Source organism: Plecotus auritus, assembly GCF_963455305.1.
Source record: "Plecotus auritus genome assembly, chromosome: 1".
NCBI lineage: Eukaryota > Metazoa > Chordata > Mammalia > Chiroptera > Vespertilionidae > Plecotus > Plecotus auritus.
Window position 1 is genome coordinate 65,711,629 of NC_137770.1, and position 23,829 is coordinate 65,735,457.

Sequence of the window (23,829 nt, forward strand, 5' to 3'; positions counted from 1 at the left end):
AAGTCTTGCAGTCTTTTAGAGTTATTCTTCATTTCAGTAATAACACACACACACACACACACACACACACACACACACACACACACGGCCCTGCATGAAGCCCTCCTCTAATTTCCTATAGAAAACTAGCAATGCTCATTCTTAATCTCAGCTCTGCATCAAGCTTTGTAGGACTGTCTTGTTCTTTACCCACTTTCGCTGGAATGCAGGCATTGTTGCTGTTAGCCCTCACAGGGTCATCTTTATTGAAGTTGGGGTAAGAGGAGGGAAGCAACATCACCACTCAGCAAACAGATTAAAGTGTAATCCATGCAGTGATACAATGTCTTGGATTTGTTTCAAAACAATTCATTGTGGGAATACTCAGCCATAAAAAAGATGAAATATTGCCATTTGCAACAACATGGGTGGATCTTGAGGGTGTTATGCTAAATGAAGTAAGGCAGAAGGAAAAGGACAAAAAATATGATTTCTCTAACTAACAAAACAAACTAACAAACAAACAAGTAAACTAATAAAACAAAAACTAACTCCGATTTCAGATAACACAATGGTGGTTACCAAAGGGGAAGGTGGGTGGAAGGGCAAATTGGGTAAAGACAGAAGAAAACTAGACTTTGAGTGGTAAGCATGCAATAGAGTATACAGATATTCTGAGTTATAATGCTGTGTACCTGAAATATATATAATGTCGTTAACCAATGTTACCTCAATAAATTTAATTTCAACATTAAAAAAATAATGTATTGGGGTTGGGAATGAGGGAGTACGTAGCGATGTAGAATAAATAAAATCAGCTGTGGGTTGCTAATTGCTGAAAGTGAGTGCTGAGTGTATGGAGTTCACCATACTATGCATTCTACTTTTGTACCCGATTGAAATTTGCATAATAAATATTTAAAAGAGTAAGTTCCCTGGTGATCCCCGATGCAGGAGCTTTCCCACTGGCTCCCATCCCTTCTCCCATTAGCCTCCTACCGCATTTGGGGACCTCCTCCCACAACTTCTGAGTCTCCCTGCCTCTCCTCCTTCCCAGGCTTACCTGGGCTCTGGAACCCACTTTAAGACCTGGGTAGCCCATCAGAATGGTTTGCTGACTCCCTAAAAATAAAAAAAAATCAGTTTTCACCCTCAAAGAAATTCTGCCCCAGCTTTACAAAGCACCCCGTTCAGGTAAAAGCAACACGCTAGCATAGATAGCATTTCAGGTTAGCTCTCTTCCTCCTCCTATTTGTGTTCTAACTGAAGTTCTGGTCATTGTCTAACAAGGGTTGACTCAGAGAGTTATAACAGGACCAAGCAGGTTAGCCTTGGGGAGAAAGCACAAGTCAGATGTGGCAAAGAGGTGCTTGTTTTGCATTCTAAATAAAAGATATGCAACGTAGCCCTGCCCGGTGTGAGCATCCCTTGCACGGAAAGGTGGCCTGTTTGATTCCAGGTCAGGGCACGTGCCAGTGTTGCAGGGTTGGTCCGTGGTTGGGGTCCTTAAGGGAAGCAACTGATCAATGTTTCCCTCTCTGTCTCTCCCTTCCACTCTCTCTAAAATCAATGAAAACATTTTTTTAAAAGACATTGTGTCATACATAAATAAAATTACCTTAAAATAAAGCATATAACTTTCTCTTGGCTACTCATCTCTCCTGCAGTAGCCCAGCGGCAGGCAGCTAGCGCGGCCAGCCCAGCCTCGGTGTCCTGGAAGCCAGAGGTGTCTGCACCCCCATGCATTTCCGTGAGATGGGAGAGAGGCCCAGGGCAGGCGGCCCAGCACGATTAACCAAGCTTTCTCCTATCTTAGCATCAACTGGCAGCTGCTCCTTTAACTTAACTTTGTCTACTTTGGCCTAAAAAATGCAGGCTTTGCTCACTGCAGCCCTGAGGTCAGCTGAGGTGAATGTTCACCACCACCCCCTCCCCCACCCCAAAGGTGTGCTTCTTCTAGAGAGGCAGAGAAGTTACGTAGGGAAAAAGTGTTTCGCTTCAAACACATGTGGGGGTAGACTGGGAGAGTCACTCTGGATTACACTAATAATGTAAAGGTGGAACTTGTGTATGCTATCCCCCATCGCCTTTTAAAAATATATTTTTATTGGTTTCAGAAAGGAAGGCAGAGGGAGAGGGAGAGAAACATCAATGATGGGAGAGAATCATTGGTTGGCTGCCTCCTGCACGCCCCACACTGGGGATCAGCCCACAACCCAGCCATGTGCTCTGACCGGGAATTGAACCGTGACCTCCTGGTTCATAGGTTGAGGTTCAACCACTGAGCCACGCAGGCTGTCGCCTTTTAACATTTCCTGGAGGGAGGACAGGGACTGAGCTTTGGGGGAGGGAGGGAGAGGGAGCTGTGGCTTCTGCAGCCACTTGCCAAACACCTCTGATCAAGGGACTGGGAAAAGTGGACGTGCTACGGTTGGCATGTGCCATTGTCCCCAAGCACATGTGAGACAATGTCAGCACTTGCTTCTGGCTCCAAATTGCAAAAACACTTCCTCTCTTTCTGCCAGCACCATTCTCCCTCCCACTCACCCCCGGAGTCCGACACAGTTTCCATTCCAAGGAGACCTGGTAATGATTCCAAGGAGACTGGCTAACATGTTCCCGTGACAGCGCTGGCGGGCGGCGGAGAGGGCACGGGATAAGTTTAGGCTGAAATGAATTAGGAAACATTTTCAAGTTACTCTTTGAAGCTTTTATTGCCTTATCATCAAACGGCTTCTCTTCTGTGGCTGTATATTGATTTTTCTGACGATGAAAAAGTGTTTCATCTCTTCTATGATAATCAAATAGTCTCAGTTAATGGTAGCCTTCTTTTTTCTGAACTGTATTATTCCACATATTATAGAATTGTCCCACAGTCCCCATCTCCCAGGACTGCCATTCAGCATTAGTCTCTTTCTAATATTATTTTTCCTATCGTCCCCCACAATGGAATGTCTCCGTTCCAAACATACGGCTGCAGGGGATTATATCATTATTTGCCTTTGCTCTAGTCAAAGTATTTTATGGGAGCTTCCTGTCATTTGTCCTGATCTATGCTACTGTTTGTCAAAACATCGCCTCCAAAATTGCCTGCTTCTCTAAGATGCCAGAAAAATATATTTCATGTCAAATACAAGTTAAACCATTATAAATCCCACTGGGGTTTCAAAACGGGGCACACTTGGGATTTTATTTTTCTCTAAGAATAATGCCCTTCCTAATACTAAGTGAATGGACTTGTAGATGAGTATACTGTCATAACATGTCCCCAAAGCCCCTGGCCCATTAGAAAATAGACACACACAAAAATGTGTTTCTCTCCCACATACTTGCGTGGTGTATGTGAAGGCTGACCTCATGTTTGGTTCAGTGTTCATACCCGAGTGGGAAGTGGGTTAATATCTTTCCTGGTTGGAAAAGGGAGTATTAGACCCAAATCAGGAACTCTGGAGTCTAGTCCTACAACTGCTGTAGTTTAGTGGTTCCCATGACATCAAGCACATCTTAGCCTCCCTTTGTCTCAGGTTTCACTTGTAATCTTACAATGTCTTCAGTCACCCTAGAAAGATTATTTACAGCTTCATCTTTGCAGTTTTTTGCTCTCATTTCCATCCATCTTTCCTTTGCCATCCTCTGTGCTCCTTACCTGGTGTTTTGACAATGGCTTCTTGAACTTCTTTGTCACAGACATTTAGTTTAATAGCAATCTTCTCAAAGCTCAGCTCTGATGACCTTTTTTTTTTTTTTTTTTCAGAGAGGAAAAAAAGAGGGAGAGATAGAAACATCACTGGTGAGAGAGAGTCATTGATCAGCTGCCTCCTGTACCCCCCACACTGGGGATTGAGCCCACCACCTGGACATGTGCCCTGACCGTGACCTTCTGGTTCATAGGTCAACACTTAACTACTGAGACATGCCAGCTGGGCTAATCTTACTTTTTGCTCCAAATTATTCCATGGCTGGCCATTGCTTCCCTGGTGTTTAGGACCCTCCAAAGTGGACTTGCAACCTACCATTCCAAATAGTTAGCAATGTCCTACACGTCCTTTATACTCTAGTCTATTTGAACTTTGGTTTTGCCAGTTTCTGAATGTGCCTTCTTTGTATTTTGAAGGCATATCACAGATTTCTATATTTGTCTAGAATATAGATGGCAACCTTCTAGATAATAACCTTTCTGAAGATAGTTGATAGCATTTATTGACCAAATATTTTTTCCCATGGACTGTGTGAGATATTTTACATTCATCATCTCTAGATTTTCTAATAATGTTAGGTGGATAGTATTATCTGTATTATTCAGTTGGGAAGTCTGAGGCTCAAAAGTGGTTAAATGATGTCCTCAAGCAACACAGCAAGCATATGACCACTCACTTCTTAGTTGTTTGACCTGTATCATCTAGAAAAACACTAAATGGAATGGTACTCAGTAATACTGTAATAACTATGCACAGTGCTAGGTGGGTACTGGACTTATGGGGGATCACTTTGGAAATTATATAAATGTCTAACCACTATGCTGTACATTTGAAACTACTATATAATAATATTTAATATCAACTCTAAATAAAAAACAACAACAACATAAAAACACTAACGTGAATGAATCATGATGCTGGCACTTGCCCAGAAAATGTAGCTGGGCAAATTTAAACATGAATGAATGTAAAATGATGTTTTTATACCTTAAATGCAGCCCCCTCACTTTAGATAACTGCCACCAGGTGGCAGTAGTTTGCTACAGCCATAAAGTCTGGTCTCAAGATTCACAAAAATGGAATATGAGAGCAGGACAGATTGGGAGAAATTATTTGATGCACATTCCTTATTTTATGATAAGAAAACTGAGAATCTGTAAGGCTATTCAAATTATTCAGATCTTTTAGTCAGTCAAAGAACAAAACTTAAACGTGGGTCTAAAACTCCCAAAGCTAGTATTTCTTCATTATACACACTTGCATATTTTTTTCTTCAAAATTTATAATTTATAGTTATAACTTCCCCATATTTTCAATATTATAATATTCATTAAAATATCAAATGTAATCAAAATTAAACAAAAAATTATTATAAAAATCTAAGCAGTTTAAAACAAGTAATATGGCTTTCATGTTAATAAAAAAAATGTTAAAATATAGATAATGCAAAAAAGGAAAAAAATTACATTTCCAACAACTAGAGATGATTATTATTTTGGTATATATTTTCCCAGAGGTTTGTTTTTACTCATCTGTAAAACCCATTTTAAAAAATTAGACATAATTTTTATTCTAAAATTAGACAGTTTTCTTTTCTCATTTTTAAAAAAATAGATACAAACCAAGACATAATGTAATAACTTGTTGATCAAATTAATCTTAAATTTTCTCTATAATCTTACTTTTATAAATAGACATTTTCTTTAGGGGACTACTTGGATCTTTTTATTTTGTTTTTTAAATATGTTTTTATTGATTTCAGAGAGAGGGTGGGAGAGGGAGAGATAGAAACATCAATGATGAGAGAGAATCATCAATTGGTTACCTCCTGCACATCCCTACTGGGGATCAAGCTCGCAACCTGGGCATGTGCTCTGACAGGGAATCAAAACAGTGACCTTCTGGTTCATGGCTCGGTGCTCAGCCACTGAGCCACACCAGCTAGACTCTTGGGTCTTTTAAAATTCTCCCAACCTAACCATGTTTACTAATAAGGGGAGACCATTTTTAATGTACTGTTTTTTTCTTCATATACTTCCTGAGAAGATTCTCGGGAAAAATTTCAGTTTCATTTATATTTTGCTTTTTTCTCATTTTCTTTCCAGTAAGGAAAAGAGCACTGTCAGAACACTGTGTACCCAATCCATCTCCAAGTGGAGATGTATCTTTTTTGCAAAAGGCATTTCTTTTTCACTTTTGAAATGTTATTCTTTCCCACCTCACCTGTCTTCTTAGGATGATGATACAATATCAGAGGGTATTTCTCAGCTGAAAGGACCAGGTCAGTTACATAAAATAGTATATTTTACACTAATGAGCATACGATAAGATGGCTATAAATGCCTGACAAAGGTCAATCACATTGTCTTTACTAGAATGATTACATGCCTCTTATGGTGGGTTCTGTCAAGCTTTCTCTCTATACAGGGATGCTCTCTGAATCTATAAATATTACTACCACTATTAGGAAATTTAGGCCCATGTGATTTCTATCCTTCTCTGTATCTGCTGTTCTTAACAGTCTATCACCTTTACCTTATGGGTATGCTGTAGAGGTGAGCAGGAGGAAAAGAAGTTTGGGACAGGGGATGGGGAGCAGAGATAAGTGCCAACTATTAGTTCTGTCTTAATGGGGACCACTGCCAGAGTTAAAGATGTGGGGGAAGATAAAGGCAGATGAGAGAGGACCTAGTGTGATTTGGGAATAGTCAAAGCAAGAGGATTGGGGTAGGAGCCCTGCTAAGAATGTTCTATATGACATTGGACTCAATACTTAGGTAATTACTAGAGGCCCAGTGCACAAAATTCATGCACGGGGGTGGTGTCCCTCAGCCCAGCCTGCACTCTCTCTAATCTGGGACATCCCTCTCACAATCCGGGACTGCTGGCTCCTAACCACTCACCTGCTTGCCTGCCTGATTGCCCCTAACCTCCTCTGCCAGTCTGATCACCACCTAACTGTTCCCCCAACTGCCCTCCCCTGCCACCCTGATTGCCCCCACTGCCCTCCCCTGCCGGCCTGATTGCCCCTAACTGCCTCTACCTCGGCCCCCACCACTGTGGCTTTGTCTGGAAGTTGGACATCTGAAAGATGGTCGGTCACCCAGTCTAATTAGCATATTACCCTTTTATTAGTATAGATATCAGTGTTTCTGAGGCCCATTAATCCCAAACTCTGATACCTTCACGTCATAAAACTCCAGGTGCCTGCGGATCCTAGCCTTGTAGCCTTCCACCATTCTTCCATTGATGAGATGGAAAATGAATCTGAGGAAATAATCATTTGATAGCTCCTCCCAGGTGGAATAAAGATAGTCATGTGGCAGGAAGTACTGTGCAGAGAAGGTGCTCTGGGCTTCGGCCCCCCATCCACCCAGGCCAACTGCTGAAGTACTGGTATGTGATTCCAACTGCATAGCCACCAAGGTGAACTGGAGCATTAGATTAGTCTGTAGGAGTCACCCTGGTTGTTCCTCTTCTGATGTTACAGGACCAAGAACAGGAGTGGACAAGGAGTCATTAGTGAGACAGAACTGTGAAGGATGAGAAAAAATGCCTGGTTCTGGCTGGGAAGTTACCAAACTGTTAAAATCCAGGTCTTCTCGACTATGTCATTTCTCCCTGTGAGTGTCCTTTACTACTCACATGCATTTCACTTTTGGTCATCAGATGTGTAGAGGCTTTCCTCTATACCAAGCAATTCTGTGACACCAGCTGGGTGTCCTACAATTTAATTCAGTTCTGATCCTGTCTACATGAAGACAGTGTCAGAGGCCACAAGCCAAGTACTCAGTCCCACAAGAATGTCTACTCCCCTCACCCACTCCCCCACACACACTTCAGAAGCTGGTCAGAAGCCCAGGTTAGCACCCCATTCACAGCACACACACTTCTCCAAATAGCCAACCTGGGCTTCTGACAAACTGACTATGCAGAAATCGCCAACCTCGCCAACCGGTGGTCTGTGGACCAGTGGTGGCCCGTGAGGTCCGAAAGATTGGTGATTGCTGAATTAGAGGTTCTAAAGACCCACCCTCCTTGAGGTTAATTTCCTAGAGCAGCTCACACAAACTGAGGAAACACTTATGTTCAGTTTACTAAAAGGTATGATAAAGGACACCGATGAAAACCCAGATGAAAGAGAAACACAGGGCAAGGTATGTGGGATAGGGATGGAGCTTCCATGCCCTGTGTGAGTACACCACTCTCCCAGCACCTCTATAAGTTCACCAACTTGGAGGTTCTTTGAAGCCTGGAGTTTTGGGGTTTTATGGAAGCTTCATTTTCAAGAGAATGGGGGTAGAGGGGGGGGCCTGAAAATTCTAGGCTTTCTGTTCATGGTCTTTCTGGTGACCAGTCCCCATCCAGGAGCCATCAAGGTGCTCACCTAGAGTCATCTCATTAGAACCACAGACACTTCCATCACCCAGGAAACTATAAGGGTTTCAGCTTTGTCAGGAACAGAGGTCAAAGACCAATATTAAAACAAGAGATGCTCCTAGTGTTCTTATCACTTAGGTCTATGGTCAGCAAACTGCGGCTCACGGGCCACATGCGGCTCTTTGGCCCCTTGAGTGTGGCTCTTCCACAAAATACCACGGCCTGGGCGAGTCTATTTTGAAGAAGTGGCGTTAGAAGAAGTTTAAGTTTAAAAAATTTGGCTCTCAAAAGAAATTTCAATCGTACTGTTGATATTTGGCTCTGTTGACTAATGAGTTTGCCGAACACTGACTTAGGTAATTACAAGGGTTTTAGGAGCTATCTTTGGAATCAGGGGCAAAGACCAAGATACCTTTTCTATTATCTCAGATATCTGTAGTTTAAATCTAACAAGCCTATCCCTTAGGAGTCTTTAAGATCTAAGAACATCTATCATACATATCCCAGGGACCTTCTGCTATTTCCCCTGTCCCCATTCACAGCACACACACTTCTCCAAATAGCCAAGTCTTTCATCTATCCCCCATGGATATGGTTATCTCTTTCTGAGTAGCTACAGATCTGAGCATTTTTCTGTAAGTATGGTGCCCAGATGGAAAAATATTCCACATATGAAACAGATAAGGGCTTTCGTTAACTACCTTTTTCATTCTATATTCTGCCACCCGGAAGACTGAAGTACTATAAAGAACTTGGGCTTTGAAACACAGGGCCCAAATTTTATTAGTGGTCATATTGGCTGAAATGTTAAGCAAGTTATTAAATACCTCTGGGACTTTTTAAAAAAATTGACATTAGAGAGAGGAAGCTCAGGGGAGAAAGACATCAATCTGTTGCCTCCTGTCCACTCACTGGCTAGGGATCAAACCCATAATCTAGGTACATGCTCTGAACTGAAAATGAATCCATAACCTTTTGGTGCACAGGACGATGCTCCAAACTGAGCCACACTGGCCAGGGCCCTCTGAGCCTATTTTTGTCATCTATAAAGAGTGTTTTATCTACTCTCCCACAGGTATGCTATGAGAAATAGTTTGTAAGTGCTTAATATAGTGGACTTCAGTAAGGGGAAACTAACATTAACAGTGTAAGTTAAGACCATCTCTTAGAAGTCATACTATTTGTTCTTACTCAACTGTTACTATGTATGGTCAGGGTTCAGAGAACAGAACTTACTCTGGCTAGTTCAGCAGAAATAATTTATACCACAACCCAATACACACATAAATATGTAATTCAGTCTTTATAGTATTTACCCACCTGACAAGTGTCGTTCTGTTTTTCTATTCAGTTTTTCAAAATGCTAGTTATGACCCACTGTGCTCATGTCATGACTCACTAATGAATAGTGACCCACAGATGGAAACCACTACATTGTAGGGTATTAAATGGCCTAAATGGCCTAGAGAACCACTGGACGAGCAGCAACACACTCTAGCCCAGGGGTGGGCAAACTACGGCCCGCGGGCCGGATTCGGCCCGTTGGGCCCGCGGAGCCGAAAGAGCGGAGGGTTCTCTTGCTCTCCCCTCCGCTCCTTTACTTTGAATTTATATTAGTTCACACAAACACTCCATCCATGCTTTTGTTCCGGCCCTCCAATCCAGTTTAAGAACCCATTGTGGCCCTCGAGTCAAAAAGTTTGCCCACCCCTGGAACAGCCGAACGGGCCGGATTCGGCCCACGGGCCGTAGTTTGCCCACGGCTGCTCTAGCCTGTGCTTCCAGGACCTGGGTGGCCAGAGAGCTGCCAGCTCCGGCAGTCTGCTATGACACCCCCCCACACAAAAACGATGTGTCGGAGTCCCACACTAGTGTACCTGGAGCAAAGGGGTCTGGGAAATAGAATATAGGAAGCACACCTAGAAGTCTGCAGATGTTAATCAAACAAATCCACAGAAATGAAATGCTGCTTAAACATATTTAAACAAAGGTACATGGGTTGGACAAACCCAGTGGACTAAGCATACATCATTATATTTAGTTTATTCTGATTAAATTCAATATTTCCTTGGGTACAGCCTATTAATGCTACTGCAGTGAGGGAAACCAATATACTAACTACAACTCGTACAATTTACTTGATGAAACAAAATTTGGAGAAACCAACTGGAAATTTCCAAGTTACATTTCCTTTCACACATACTCTACCCAGTCAACCTGGGGTCTACCAAAAGGAAGATTGAAAAAGCAACAACACTAAAAATAGAAAAATAAACTGATGATTCCCTTCTTCCCATTCTCACAAAGAAATATTAAGATTAAAAATTTAGACTCTCCGCCTCTCTCTACACACACACACACACACACACACACACACACACACAGTTTTTAGACCAATAAAGAGAACAAGGAATAACTTTTTTTATTATCTTTTAGTTCAGTTTACATAATAATTTGTATCTGTGAAAGAATTCAAATTTATTGAATAAAAGGCTTTGCTTATGATTTATAAAACAAATCGAAGAATAAGTTGTTGAATGGGTAGCATTTAGTGAATTAAATAATACAGTTCTGGGGATCTGTAATGGTTGTACATTTGATTGAAAAAAAAAAACACAAAAAACTATTACGTTACCATGAATATTTGTACAACAACAAATGTAGAAAAACACAAAAAAGTTCAATGTGATCCCAACAGAGTACCCTTCTCCTTGATCATGAGACAACCAAATATTTTTAGAATCTAAAGCTGTTAAGTTTACAGAAGTGCAAAACACCAAACAAAAAACTCTTTCTCATTTTCTATTCTTGGCATAAATTTCAATTTTTTCCAGTAGAACCAAAACCTCCTGAGCCCCTTTCAGTGTCATCCAAAACCTGAAAAGATAAAAGGTGGTAAGCCATCTGGTTAATTTCAGATCTTCTCAGTTCTCTCCAGCTCCACATTAATAAGACTTTCATTCCTGCTATTCCATCTTTTAAAAAAATTACAGAAAATAAAATTTTAAGAAAGCTCCATAAATTTAAATATTGAGTAATTTTCAAAAAAGCTAAGGAAATAGAATTTCACAGTATATCTAAATGATTTATTATCCAATATAATGCTATATGGTAGCCATGAAAATCATTAAGAAATTCTAAAGCTAAGATTTTAATTTTGCTTAAAAATGGGACTAGTCATTTATGCTATTTACTAGTAGTTACAGATAGCATAATTAAATCTCACAATTTTAATTTCCTACACTGATCATTCATTCCCTACTCAGTTTTTATGATACTTACTTGAACTTCTTCTATTTCTGGATAAAAAATCCGTTCACAAATGAGCTGTGCAATTCGGTCACCCTTTTTTACTTCAAAGAGAAAAACAAAAACAAAAGTGCGTTACTGATCTTTTATTAATGCATTCTCTGTACTCGCCTTATACAATGAGAACTATAGCATGTGTTATTTAGATGTGCATAACTTGGAAAACTCACTGCATCTATGTGACCATATGTATTTAACATACCTTCAAATTTTTCTTTGCCAAAATTAAACAGTACAACACCAAGATTTCCTCTATAATCTTCATCTATAACACCAGCTGGAGAAAAGAAAAATAATGTTAACTTGTTTTATGCTACCAAAACACTAAGAGTGTATAATTACCTCAAAATCACTCTTATGTGGCTCTGAGATTTTTAAATATTTTTAAAAATTAATTTTTAGAGAGATAGGGAGAGGGAGATAGAAACATTGATGAGAGGGAAATATTGATCAGCTGCCTCCTGCACAGCCCCTGGTGGGGTATTGAGCCTGCAACCTGGGTTTTTACTCCGAACCAGTGACCTCTCTTGGTGCCTGGGTCAACGCTCAACCATGGGGCTTCACCAGCTGGGCATGACTCTGCGATTTTTATACAACTGAGTAAGCATTTGGTAACTATGTAAATCATCAAAACTAAGAAATATTACTAATATGCAAATAAGAATTTAGAAGGTGTCCTTCATTTTCCAACCGGTTACCCTTATAAATGGTGACAGTCTCCTACTCTAAACTGGGAGCAGGCACTTCGCAACTCAGACAGGTCATCCTGAATTGCTCTTTAAACCCACTGTCTATCCGCTGCACACCTGCCAAAAAAGACCAGGAGAAAATTATGATTTGGATTTTAAAGGCTTTTCCTGGTGGCAGCTTCCTACTAATCTCCACATCAAAATATGATTGAGTCATAAATAAAAATGTCAGAAAGCCTGAAGATCGGCAGTGGAATAAGTCAATGCTGACATCGTTAAGCAGCCATCTACCAAATATCAGCACATTTCATTTTTATAATAAAAATGGAGCTGAACCTTTTAATTTAAGCCACCACCTTTTCTTAGATAGTGATCTCTCAGAAGACATTAGCACATTAGCTTAATAATGAGCACACTTTTACTTAGAACCCTATGTAATTAGTACCTGTTTGAGACTATAAACACAAGAACAAGAGAGAAATGTAAGCCAGGGCCCAGCTTTGGCTCAGAGAAGTACATTTACCAGACTTGTTAGCACTTATCTTTGAGCCAGGAATTTAAAATGTTTCCATAAACACAAGCATAGATAATATAGGTGGCACCAGGCCTTTTCATTTCCTTTTTTTAACATTGAAACTTAATTCACAATTCACAATTTTTAATGTATTCAGAGTTGTACAACCAACGGCATAATCAATTTCATAATATTTTCATTAGCCCAAAAGAAACCCCCTATCTACTAGCAGTCTCTCTAATCTCCCCTCCACTCCTACCAATTTCCTTTATACCTGCTAATTCTTTCCCCTTGGTTTGTAAAATGCTGGATAGAATTCATGCAAACCTAATCCAATGCAGGTCCATGTAATGTCTATCTATTAACACCTACCTTCTAAAAAAAAACCCTCTTATCAAAGGAAAAAAGGAAATAAAAGTAATCAGGAACTTAGCTCCATGGGTACCAATGCTGTTTGGCAGGCTTCATTATTTAAAGGTCAACTGAAAAAAAAAACTTTTCTTAGAACAAGGGTAAGCATTTCCTTTCAATTTTCTTAGATGGGGCGGGGGCGGGAGGGGAAGTAAATAATAATAAAAAGAAAAGTTCCACCATAGGAAAAAAAAACAAAACTCAGAAAAACCAACATTTTAGATTTTTCCAGTGGATCCCAGTAGAAGTTTAAATTAACCCCTGTACTTCATGGATGAATTACTAGGGATGTAAAATTGAATTTAAGTATTTCTTAAAACAGTCTTCCTTTCTATTTATACAGCAATGACCAATTCAAAGAATACTGAAGCCTGATTTCTTTCCCCGTTACCAGCTGACCATTAAATTTGTCCTTAATATTTATTGATATAATTAAGACAAAGATGGGACCAACTCTTTCCTTGAGATCTATATGCAGAGAATTTTGGCTGCAGGAACAATGTAGATGAGATTTAATGCAGAAAGCCCTCAGCAGAACATGCTATCCATTGCCTGCACAGATGACCACTAAAGGCAATGGAATCCCATACTGCAAGGCTTGGAGTACAGACTAGGACTCATTTGTCTAGATAGAATGTGCGATAAGACAATGTGGATTGACTTCTGGATTCTTTTGTTCCTATTTTACCAGAACATTTTTAGATTACCCACAAAGAACAAACACAAATAAAGTAAAGGCTAATAATGTTCCCCTGCCCTCCCTCAGGTAGCCAATGTTACAGTAATATATTTTATACATTACTTTCTTTTTTTGCCACATAGACATTCTTTGAGACTAATATGCATAAATCTTAGTCATTCTTTTTAAATCTAAGATATACAGGACCATTATTAGTATGTACCTCTTACATATTATCACACGTTCAGGTTATTTTCACACTTTTGCTATAACACACAGAGCAGCCCTGTACATATGTCCTTGTGTATTACTGCTTTTTATCCTCATCAAATAGTTTCCAAAAAGCACTTTTCTGGGTCAAAGGGTGTGTACATTTTAAATTTTAGTGGACAATTTGCCAAAAAGGTTTAGCACTTCAAACTTCCATCAACAGTATTTAAGAAGGCCCATTTCCAAAGTCTTTGCAATACCAGAGGTAGCAATCTTTTTAATTCCAGCCAACGTGATGAGAAAGAAATGGTATTTCATGGCATTACTTTGCGTTTCCCCGGTGACTAGCGAGGCTGGACTTTTCCTCCTCCATACGATTGCTGCGCACTTGCATGTCCTCTTCTATATTTTGTTTAATTTTTTTTTTCTGATCTCTTTGGGTATTTAACTCTTTTGCATATGACTTAAGTATTCATTTTTTTAGTCTATGCTATCTTCTAAGATACAAAAACACTCCCTTTGTGTAAAGGCCTTTGCTATCTATCTATAAAGTTGTTTTATCAAACTCAAATGGTTGGGTATTTTAAATTCTGCAATGCCAAGTAATCCACCAAGATTTTATGCTCAGCATACAGACATGGGAAAAGCCTTCAACTAACTAAATGAAGTTGTTTGAAGTCAATTAAAATGTATGGCAGGGAAAAAAAGCTCTCAATTAAGTTTATTTTTTAGCATGAGTGGCAAAAGTATATATATAAAAAAAGTTCCAAGTCCACTTATCACTCAAAGGCAATTTGACCTTCAAGAAAAACCCATATAGTAAGGGACATTAGTTACATCAGGGACATGTCTCTTCATGAGAAAGCAGCAAGCATTTTGAAGTTATCACTGGAAAAATCATGCATTGGAACTGGCAGAGTGATTAACTGACTTCAGGCAACGTTTCACTCTGTCAAGACTTTGGCATGTCGTTTGTTGGAAACCTTTAGTGAAAACTATCCACACCTACCAGATGCAAGTTCTGAACAGAAGCCTGCATACTCAACTTTTCCCTTTGACCCTTATTTACAGCCTGGGATTTCTAACAACATCTCTCCTCTGAAATAAAAACTGTGGCCAACTGTGATAAACTTGTGCCTAAGAGGCATTTTTAAGATACTTTGCATCCAAGAACACACCACAATGTGATTTTATAAATAAATACCAAACCAATCACCAGGCAAACTAACTTTCCATTTCCTTTACATGAATTTTTTTCAGAGGGTTTGTTTTCAACAGAGCAAAAATTAGTAACAAAGTTTCCACATTAAAAAAAAAAATCTGTGAAGTCCCTAGGGCAGTGGTCGGCAAACTCATTTGTCAACAGAGCGGCAAACCGCAGCTCGCGAGCCGCATGTGGCTCGTGAGCCGCAGTTTGCCGACCACTGCCCTAGGGCACAGGAAATATAACTTCCAGGATCTAATATAAGTCAAATAGTATCAGAGTTACATACATTAGCATTTAATCCTCCAACCCTTCACAGGTGTGCACACTAATTTTCACTGTTGTTTCTCCAAAGCCCATGTGCCTTTCCCAACCCTTTGAAACTTCTTTTTAAATATACACAATTTTTTATATCCTTAACTTATAGTCTTAAATTACCATACTTGACCTTGTACAAGTATATTTGAAAATCACGCATAACTGAGCCTAGGTTATTAATCCTCAAGGCGATCCGTCCATCCCTGTTGTGTCAAACTCAGCTTCTCTTAGGAACTACTTTTGGGCTCCTGTCTTGCCCCACAGCACCACCTAGTGACACCATGGGGAGTCTAAGGGGCAGGCAGGAGATAGTTCAAGGACAGGCCTCAATCATGCTTAACCCATGCAGTGTATGTGACAATGAGCTAACTCAGTACAGATTATGGCTGGTGGTGGATGGGCAGGGTGATCAACAGCATTAAACGGTGCTGGAAAGAACAAGTGGAGTGAAATCATATGGATGGAGATTCCAGGTTTTAATGTGTCTACTTGGACTCATCTTTGAGCCAGTTTTCTCATCTGTCAAAAGTAGCTACAGCATGTTAGTGAAGCACTCACTATTATCAATGGGGATAAGGAAGGGTCAGGACATAACCCTGTCAATGGGGTCTGTCACCAGTAATGAGATCCAAGTAAGGGAGGCATATCAGGAAGGTGAGAATTTCCGTTCAGTAAAGGGCGGTTAGAGGTGGCCAGCAGAGGAGACTAAGGCTCCCTCATGAAAGGGGCCTGGTGAGGAAGTTGTTGACTTTGGGAGACATTGAGTAAGGCTTTGTTATAAGGGATAGGAGTCATGGAGGACTTGCTCAGTAAGAAATCCTAACAGGCCCAGCTGGTATGGATCAGTGGTTGAGCATCAACCTATGAACCAGGAGGTCAGGATTTGATTCCCTGCCAGGGCACCTGCCAGGGCACATGCCCAGGCTGTGGGCTCGATCCCCAGTGTGGGGCATGAAGGAGGCAGCCGATCAAAGATTCTCTCTCATCACTGATGTTTCTCTCTCTCCCTCCCTCTCTGAAAGCAATAAAAATATATCATTTTTAAAAAAAGAAATCGAGATAGGAAAGGACAGTGTCTTCTCTCTTGACTTTAGGGAAAGATTCTCTTTTTATCTTTTGCCAAACATGGATACCTCTCTTAAGGAGGTAAGAAAAATCTTAAAATATAGACCTGCATTTTCTAGAACCTTTTGCTTAAGTGACATAAAAGCTTTTCCTTCTCTTATAACAACAAAATTTCTTCTATGAATGGAGTCATTTTTGGACTAAATGCAGATTAACACTAAACCAAGGCAATAATCCTATCTGTCAGATAGTGTCTAGTTAGCCTAGTAGTAAAATAACATGCATTTCACATAATGGTCATTTAAAAATTAAACATATTCAAATAGCATTTATAACTATCATGATTGTGTTATTCAGAGATTGAAATTTCTAAAAGGCAAGACACAACAAAAAACATTTCCTTTTCTTGAACTAAAATAAAAATAAAATTTGGCATTAGATTACTTCCTCCTAATAAGCAAATGCAAAGTAAATACTTGGAAATATTTACAGAATAAAAATGTAAATACAATACCTCCTACATCTATAAAGTGTTTTGCAGCCAAGCCGGAACGTGGAGCTAAAAAAACAAAAAAAGGAGAAAATGGCTATTTTAAGAGGGAAGGGCAATTACTTGATACAACTGACACAATTTAAACATGTTATTACTCTTATTTCCTATCATTGATATCTTCATCTTCACTTTACTTACTACTCTGTATTACCAAAGTAGAAAAGAATAGTTTAGAAAAATCTGACAAGGTCTAATTTGAAGCCCAACTTAAGCCAGTCCATACAAGTTCAGTCAATGGAGGACTAGGGTGGTTTAGCCATGGACTACTAGAATGAACTGAAAGGTGAGCAAGTGGGACAACCCTAGACAACTCTGAAGCAGGGCCACAATGGGAGGACTGTAGCTGGCAGGGGCACAGAACTGAGGAAAAGGACTTTTGTTTTAAAATGAGAGTTCTGAGCATGTTGCAATGCAAACGGGAAGAAGGGGGAATGGTATGGGAGAGGAAGAGGGAGAGAGGGGGAGGGGGAGAAGAGTCATAAACCTAATCAAAGAGTAGCAGAGCCCAGTCCAGAACTTGGGGCTCCAACTCCTGATACAGATGCCAAAAGACATGTCTGTATTAACAAGTGAACCAGAGTACAAGGCTTAACGTCAGCTGAAAAAATGCCAAAAACTAAACCTTAGAAACTCAATTTACTATGCTTTTTATTCTTACTATGCCTTTTATTCTTAAAAATAAAATATAAAAAGCAGGGGTTGGGGGGGGGGGGAAATCAACCAAAGAACTTGTATGCATATATGCATTACCCATAGACACATACGATAAGGTGGTAAATGCCTGGAGTGGGGCATTAGCAGGTCTCATGGCCAGATAATGATACTCTTGCTATCACCTCCCACCCCAACCCTGGGAGAGAAGGGTGGGTCACAGCTCCACTTGCTCCTTTAGGTTTACTCTAAAGTTAGTCAGGAAGTAATTATGCTCTTGAAAAGAAGTTTTAAACTCTCCAGTGACAACTGAATCACTCTAGGAAAGTCGAACCTGAGAACTTGCACTCCATTTTGTCCTAGCTCCTCCCTCTGTGAGGTGTTTCCCTCACTGAAGGTGTTTCCCTAACTCACTTCAAGGGGGCAAACCCAAAAGGGAAAAGGCTAAGTGGCCTGATATACTCTGGGACTAACAGGTTTTAGAAGTTCCACTCTCATGATATAAAATGCCATGTGCCATTATCCTGAGCAGCCTCTATTTTCTTAAATAACAAATATTAGCCATTCTCATCACCATCTTCACAAAGAAATCTTGACTTCATATGCAATCTGGTTTTTGAAGGGGGGGTTGGTGGTAACACTGGAAAAAGTGCCAGTTAAAAATCACCTATATTTTCAGTATTTCTCACAGTGAGAACCTCTTGGGCCAATGTGAGCCTTCTAAGAGCTAAAGTAAGGAATCGAAAAAATGGCAAAGAGATAAGAGGCAAAAGCAGATATAGGCATACCTTGTTTATTGTGTTTCGCAGATATTATATTTTTTACAAATTGAAGGTAAGGCCCTCCATCAGCAGAGAGATTACAATTTGCTGAAGGCTTAGATGATTAGCATTTTATAAGCAATAAAGTGTTTTTAAATTAAGGTATGTATATTTTTAGACATAATGCTTTTGTATACTTAATAGATTACAAAAGAGTGTAAACATTAACTTTTATATAAATTAGAAAACCCCCAAAAATCACGTGACTTGCTTTATTGTGATATTTGCTTCATTGCAGTGCTTTGAAACGGAACTGGAATATCTCCAAAGTATAATTATGTAAATGAAAGTTTTCAAATGGCTGCATTTGCCATAACAGTTGGCACTTCCTTATTTTAGGACTCAGACCAAGAAATATCCCTTCCCTCATTTATACCCCAGATAAAACTAAGATGAAGGAACATATCACAAAAACATCTTGAGTCACTTACCTACTCTTCCATAGCACCCAGAAGGAAGAGCTATCTGAATGTCGGTTTTCACAAGGGTTTTCTCCATGGGTGGTATTGTGTAATCATAGGCACTAGAAAGATATTGGAAAAACAGAAACAAATCACTGGTATTCAGATGTAGTGATTGTTTTCTGGTGAAAGAGGTGACAATATATAAATGTATTCTCCCCTGAACAAAATTTGGTTGGGAAATTGAGGTAATGATTTAGCAGGAGGGGACAGAAAAGATGAACTTTTAAAAAGTGTGTGCTTTTCTAAGGTGGTATGAAAAGAGGAAGATAAAGAGAGAACCAGGGAAGGACGGTAAATAATAGCTAACATTTATAAAGCCCTTACTATGCCCAGGCACAGTTCTGTTTTTTATAACGCATATTAGTCTCACAACAATCCTCTAAGGCCGTGGTTCTCAACCTTTCTAATGCCACGACCCTTTAATACAGTTCCTCATGTTGTGGTGACCCCCAACCATAAAATTATTTTCGTTGCTACTTCATAACTGTAATTTTGCTACTGGTAATGAATCATAATGTAAATATATGTTTTCCGATGGTCTTAGGCAACCCTGCTAGCGGTTCTCAACCTGTGGGTCCCCTGCTGTAGAGCCTAAGACCATCAGAAAACACAGATATTTACATTACGATTCATTAACAGTAGCAAAATTACAGTTATGAAGTAGCAACGAAAATAATTTTATGGTTGGGGGTCACCACAACATGAGGAACTGTATTAAAGGGTCGTGGCATTAGAAAGGTTGAGAACCACTGCTCTAAGGGATCATGGAAAACATGCAGAGAAGGAAAGGGGGCAATGGGTGGGCCACCTAACTGGGGAGAGCTGGCTGCATCTGTTCTGCTGGTCTTGGTGGGTTAGCAAGCACACCCAGCTGTGGCCATGACCTTTCACCAGCTGAGGGAGAGAGCTGACCACTGTGACCAGCCCTGGAGAAACGCACTGCTGAGGAACTGATTCTCCAAGGTCCACCCTGCAAGTGCTGCTGCTGTTGTTTTTATTGTAGCCCCCTCTTTGATAGAAATTTAAAAATAAGCAGAACTGGAAATGACTTTGAAGACCTTCATTAAGACTGGTAAAGCGGTAGTGTATTTTTACTTTCTTCAATTAAATTTGCTCTCCTCAAATAGTTAAACACTAATTTATTAAAGAGATCCATGTCTATTTCAGTATATAAAGATGCTCAAAGTACCTTAAATCAGTCTCTTCTTAGATTCAGAATAGTGCCCAGACATGACAGTCAAACTACATGTTGTTTTCTATTCATGAAAACTAAGGGGCTGAACCATAGTCCCTTTCAGCTACAACAGTCTATACTTCACCTTTCTTTTTCTTTCTCTTCGCCCTTACTATCATCACAGTGCTTTCTCCTCTTCTCTTGTACTGACTCTTAGACCATAGTTCTCAGGTTAGAATTACCTGGAATGCTTTAAAATACATCCTAAGGCTCAGACCACTCCCTATCTCCAATATCACTTTTCAGTTACCTTAATGGTCCTAAGAAGTGGGCACAGAAGTCCAGTGAAAAAAGGCACTTAATTCAGGGTCAAAAATGCTCTTACATTCAAGCCTTTGGATTAATCAATTCAGCTCCTTACAAACCCCTCGCCTGTAAAAACATAACACTCACCTATTCAGACTGTTATGAGGATTTAAAAAATATACATTAAAGTTTTTAGTATAGGTAAAAAGTACACAAGTGAAAAGGTGGGAGTATTACTAATATTTCTGCTTTTCATATTCAAGCCCTTTGTGAAATTTCCAGTCCTCGGGGCAAACTTAAATATGAACCCATGGAGAAATTTTTTTAACTCTTTAAACAAAAGCAGCCTTCATTAATCCTGCCTAGGTATTTTCATACTGAGCACCTAGGCTCCACCCTGGCTTTTCCTTCCATTATGCACAGCATCATGGCTCAGGCCTTGAAGGGCAAGGTGTGCCTCACACATCTCTACCTTCCACTCGGAGAGGATGCAATAAAGGTTGCATAACAACGCCTCAGAGAACATTTAATGTTGCAAAATAACGCCTCAGAGCACATTTATGAATATTTATTTACTATTCTACACTCTTTGCCCAAATCCCTGTTAAATTCAGGTTAAAGAGGCAAGCTAAAATTTTCAACATAAAAAGTCAGAAACCGTACATATATGCAAAAAACGTTTGTCTCTGTAATCTTTTAAATGGAAGTTTCAAGCTGTAGCAGCAGAATGAAAACTAACGTGGCAGAAAGCTCTAAAATTCGGGATTTAGCCTTCTCTACCGGGGGCAGCGAAGGAGGGGACAGAAAGCGGCCTTCCCAGGCTCTCCGCCCGGGCGACCTCCTGCGGGGCGCGGGGTGCGGGGCGGGCGGCCAGCACTCACCTGTACAGGTCGTAGCCCGCGGCGCGCGCCGACCCCTTGGTGGGGGCGGTGGCGTGCTCCGAGAGCCGCACGAAGCGGAGCCGCAGGCCGCCCTCCTCCGCGGGCCGGGGCCGCTTGCTGGGGGAGATGGCGAGTGTGTCTTCGGAGCACGGCATGGCAGGGTAGACCGCGGGCGGAGGTGGGCGCAGGGGAACAAGAGGGAGCAGAATGAACCCAGCCGCCGCAGCGCGCTCAAATTCTGAATTTCCCGCCAGCAACGCCCCGCCACGCCCCCTCCTCCTAGACGAGCCCAACAAAGGGCGGAGAGGGGAGCAGGGGCTGGAAACCCTTCTCCGAAAACAGATTTGGGATCGGAAACTATGGATCATTTTTAAACTTTCCAAACTTAGCACGCGTGTCCAATGCAGGGGGCGGCTTCGGTGGCCTCCCACGCACACAATAGAAACCACGGCACCCCACGGGGTGACCTGAATGGCCTCGCTCCCGCGCCAGGGGGCTGCGCGCCCTCCCCTAAGGCGCCAAGTCCCAGGACTTCCCCGGGCCCTGCTCGCCCGCCGCCCTCCACACAGGCCCCGGGGCGGGCGCGGGAACCGCGGGCCCGGCTCCCTCCTCCCCACGCCTTAGGAAGCCCGGCCCAGACATTACTGGCGCTGCGACATTCTCGGCTCAGGCTGCGAGCGCTGGACAGCGGCCGGGAGGCCCCGGGCGGCGCGGCGCCCGGCGGGGCGGGGCGGAGGGTAGGGCCTGGCCCGCGGAGTCCCGCCGTGGCGGCGCTCGGCGGTGGACTGCGCGCCTCTTTAAACACGGAGCGGAGCAAAGACGGAAGGAAATAGTAGCCGAGCCCGGGGCGCGGGCGGAGCGGAGTCATTTGCCAGAGCTACAGGCGCTGGTCGGCTATTCTGCTCCCGCGGCGCCGCCAGGCCTGCACCCTTAGGACCGTCCGGTAAAGTGACCTCGGAAGCAGTAACCGCCGTCTCCGACCAGGGGCGCACGGAGGCGGCCTCTATCGGCCCGGCGTAGGCCTTGGGTATCCGGGAACGTGGCACACACTGCGTCCGGATCCGGCTGCCTCTGCCTCCCTCCGATTCTCGTTTTTGTTTTTGTTGTGTTTTTTTCCCCTCGGGCCCCCTTTTTCTTTTCTTTTCTTTTTTTTTTTTCAAATTTTTATTAAGGTATGTGTACATATCTTACCATTGCCCCCCCCCACCCCACTCCAATACATGCCCTCACCCCCCAATGTTTTGCATCCGTTGGTTACTCTTATATACATGCATACAAGTCCTTCAGTTGATCTCTTATTTCCCCCACCTCTCCCTAACCTTACCGCTGTAATTAGACAGTCTGTTTGATGCTTTACTGCCTCTGTAACTATCTTTTGGTTCATCAGTTCGGGCCCCCTTTTTCTGAGACTATCTTGGAGTCCCACTGCCCGGGCCCTGCCCAGCTGTTGACTCACCTGAGGCGGCGCCGCCCGCGGCCATGACTCCCCAGGTACTAACCTCAGGGGCCGCCAAAGCAGCGGGGCGGCCTCACGTCGCTGGTGCGAGCCACTGCGCCCCAGGCTGTGGGGAAAGAAGGGTGTTCGATTCCCTTACAACGCTGAGTGCGCAGGTGTATTGTTACTCTTAAAGGGTTGTCAGTTGAAATCCTAGCACTGTCCTGATGACCCCACAGCTGCATGGAGCGTCCTCTCCCTAACCCCCCAACCCGTGGCTGTGATTCAAAGATCTGGGCCACCTGGTACAACTTACAGTGGGAATGAGCAAGTCACTTTCTATATAATAGTAAATTGATTTTTCTTGGTTACAAATATCTCCAGTTATCTCTGGAACCAACGCAGAAATCTGAATACCTAATTGTAATGCACTTTGTCAAAATAAATACAAATTATAGTGACAGGGCAGGAGCAATTTTAGAAAAATGGCAAAAATGTCAGAGCATTGTTGGGGAAGGTTTGAGATTTCCTTGTTGTGCCTTTCCTTAATGGCAGTCCCCACCTTTTCAGGCTCCTCCTAAACGTTGGAATTCCTCTGGATGAGGTTATGGGTTAGGGGTGGGCAAACTTTTTGATTCGAGGGCCACAATGGGTTCTTAAACTGGACCGGAGGGCCGGAACAAAAGCATGGATGGAGTGTTTGTGTGAACTAATATAAATTCAAAGTAAAGGAGCGGAGGGAGAGCAAGAGAACCGGATAGAACAGCCAGATCCAGCCCGCGGGCCGTAGTTTGCCCACGGCTGGTAGACTGTGTGCTCTCTCTTCCCATGGCTTTAAATATTGCCTCTACCCTACAGACTCCCCAAATGTATACCTATAGCAATATGATCTGGGCCATCATCCCGGGCACCTCTGGTGGTGCTTCAGGCCACCTGGCTTTTGAACAGTTTCTCGATGCACCAGACTTTCCTGCTTGGGAATCCATATGCATCCATCCATAGTCTGAGCTTCATGTGTTTCAAGTCTCAAATCATCTCAAAAAGGCCTTCGCTGACAAACTTACCAACTGGAATAGCTGCCCATTCTC

At 41.8% G+C, this 23,829-nt stretch overlaps 1 protein-coding gene across 3 annotated transcripts; it reads right to left on the reverse strand.

Annotated features, from left to right (window-relative positions):
• Nucleotides 1-10,460: 10,460 nt before the first annotated feature.
• On the reverse strand, nucleotides 10,461-23,023 carry DUT (deoxyuridine triphosphatase). Of its 3 annotated transcripts, none has more exons than XM_080687220.1 (7): nucleotides 22,763-23,023; nucleotides 21,307-21,445; nucleotides 18,913-19,004; nucleotides 16,971-17,015; nucleotides 11,569-11,643; nucleotides 11,340-11,410; nucleotides 10,461-10,934 (listed from the first exon to the last, which is right to left on the reverse strand). In XM_080687220.1, exons 1-7 carry the CDS (start codon nucleotides 22,785-22,787, stop codon nucleotides 10,878-10,880), a joined length of 504 nt encoding a protein of 167 aa, XP_080543346.1. In that variant the 5' UTR covers nucleotides 22,788-23,023; the 3' UTR covers nucleotides 10,461-10,877. The 3 variants fall into 3 exon arrangements, with proteins under 3 accessions (XP_080543346.1, XP_080543345.1, XP_080543344.1); XM_080687219.1 differs by lacking the exon at nucleotides 22,763-23,023 and adding an exon at nucleotides 21,952-22,272; XM_080687218.1 differs by lacking the exon at nucleotides 22,763-23,023 and having other exon boundaries at nucleotides 21,307-21,816.
• Between the last annotated feature and the right edge of the window lie 806 nt (nucleotides 23,024-23,829).

Excerpts from the sequence above, each read along its gene's own strand:
- DUT (XM_080687218.1), bottom strand. The coding sequence starts at position 21,674 with ATGATCCATAGTTTCCGATCCCAAATCTGTTTTCGGAGAAGGGTTTCC. Across the intron at positions 19,005-21,306 it reads GCGGGCTACGACCTGTACAG|TGCCTATGATTACACAATAC; the intron begins GTGAGTGCTGGC and ends ATATCTTTCTAG. Across the intron at positions 11,644-16,970 it reads ACACTTTATAGATGTAGGAG|CTGGTGTTATAGATGAAGAT; the intron begins GTATTGTATTTA and ends TCTTTTCTCCAG.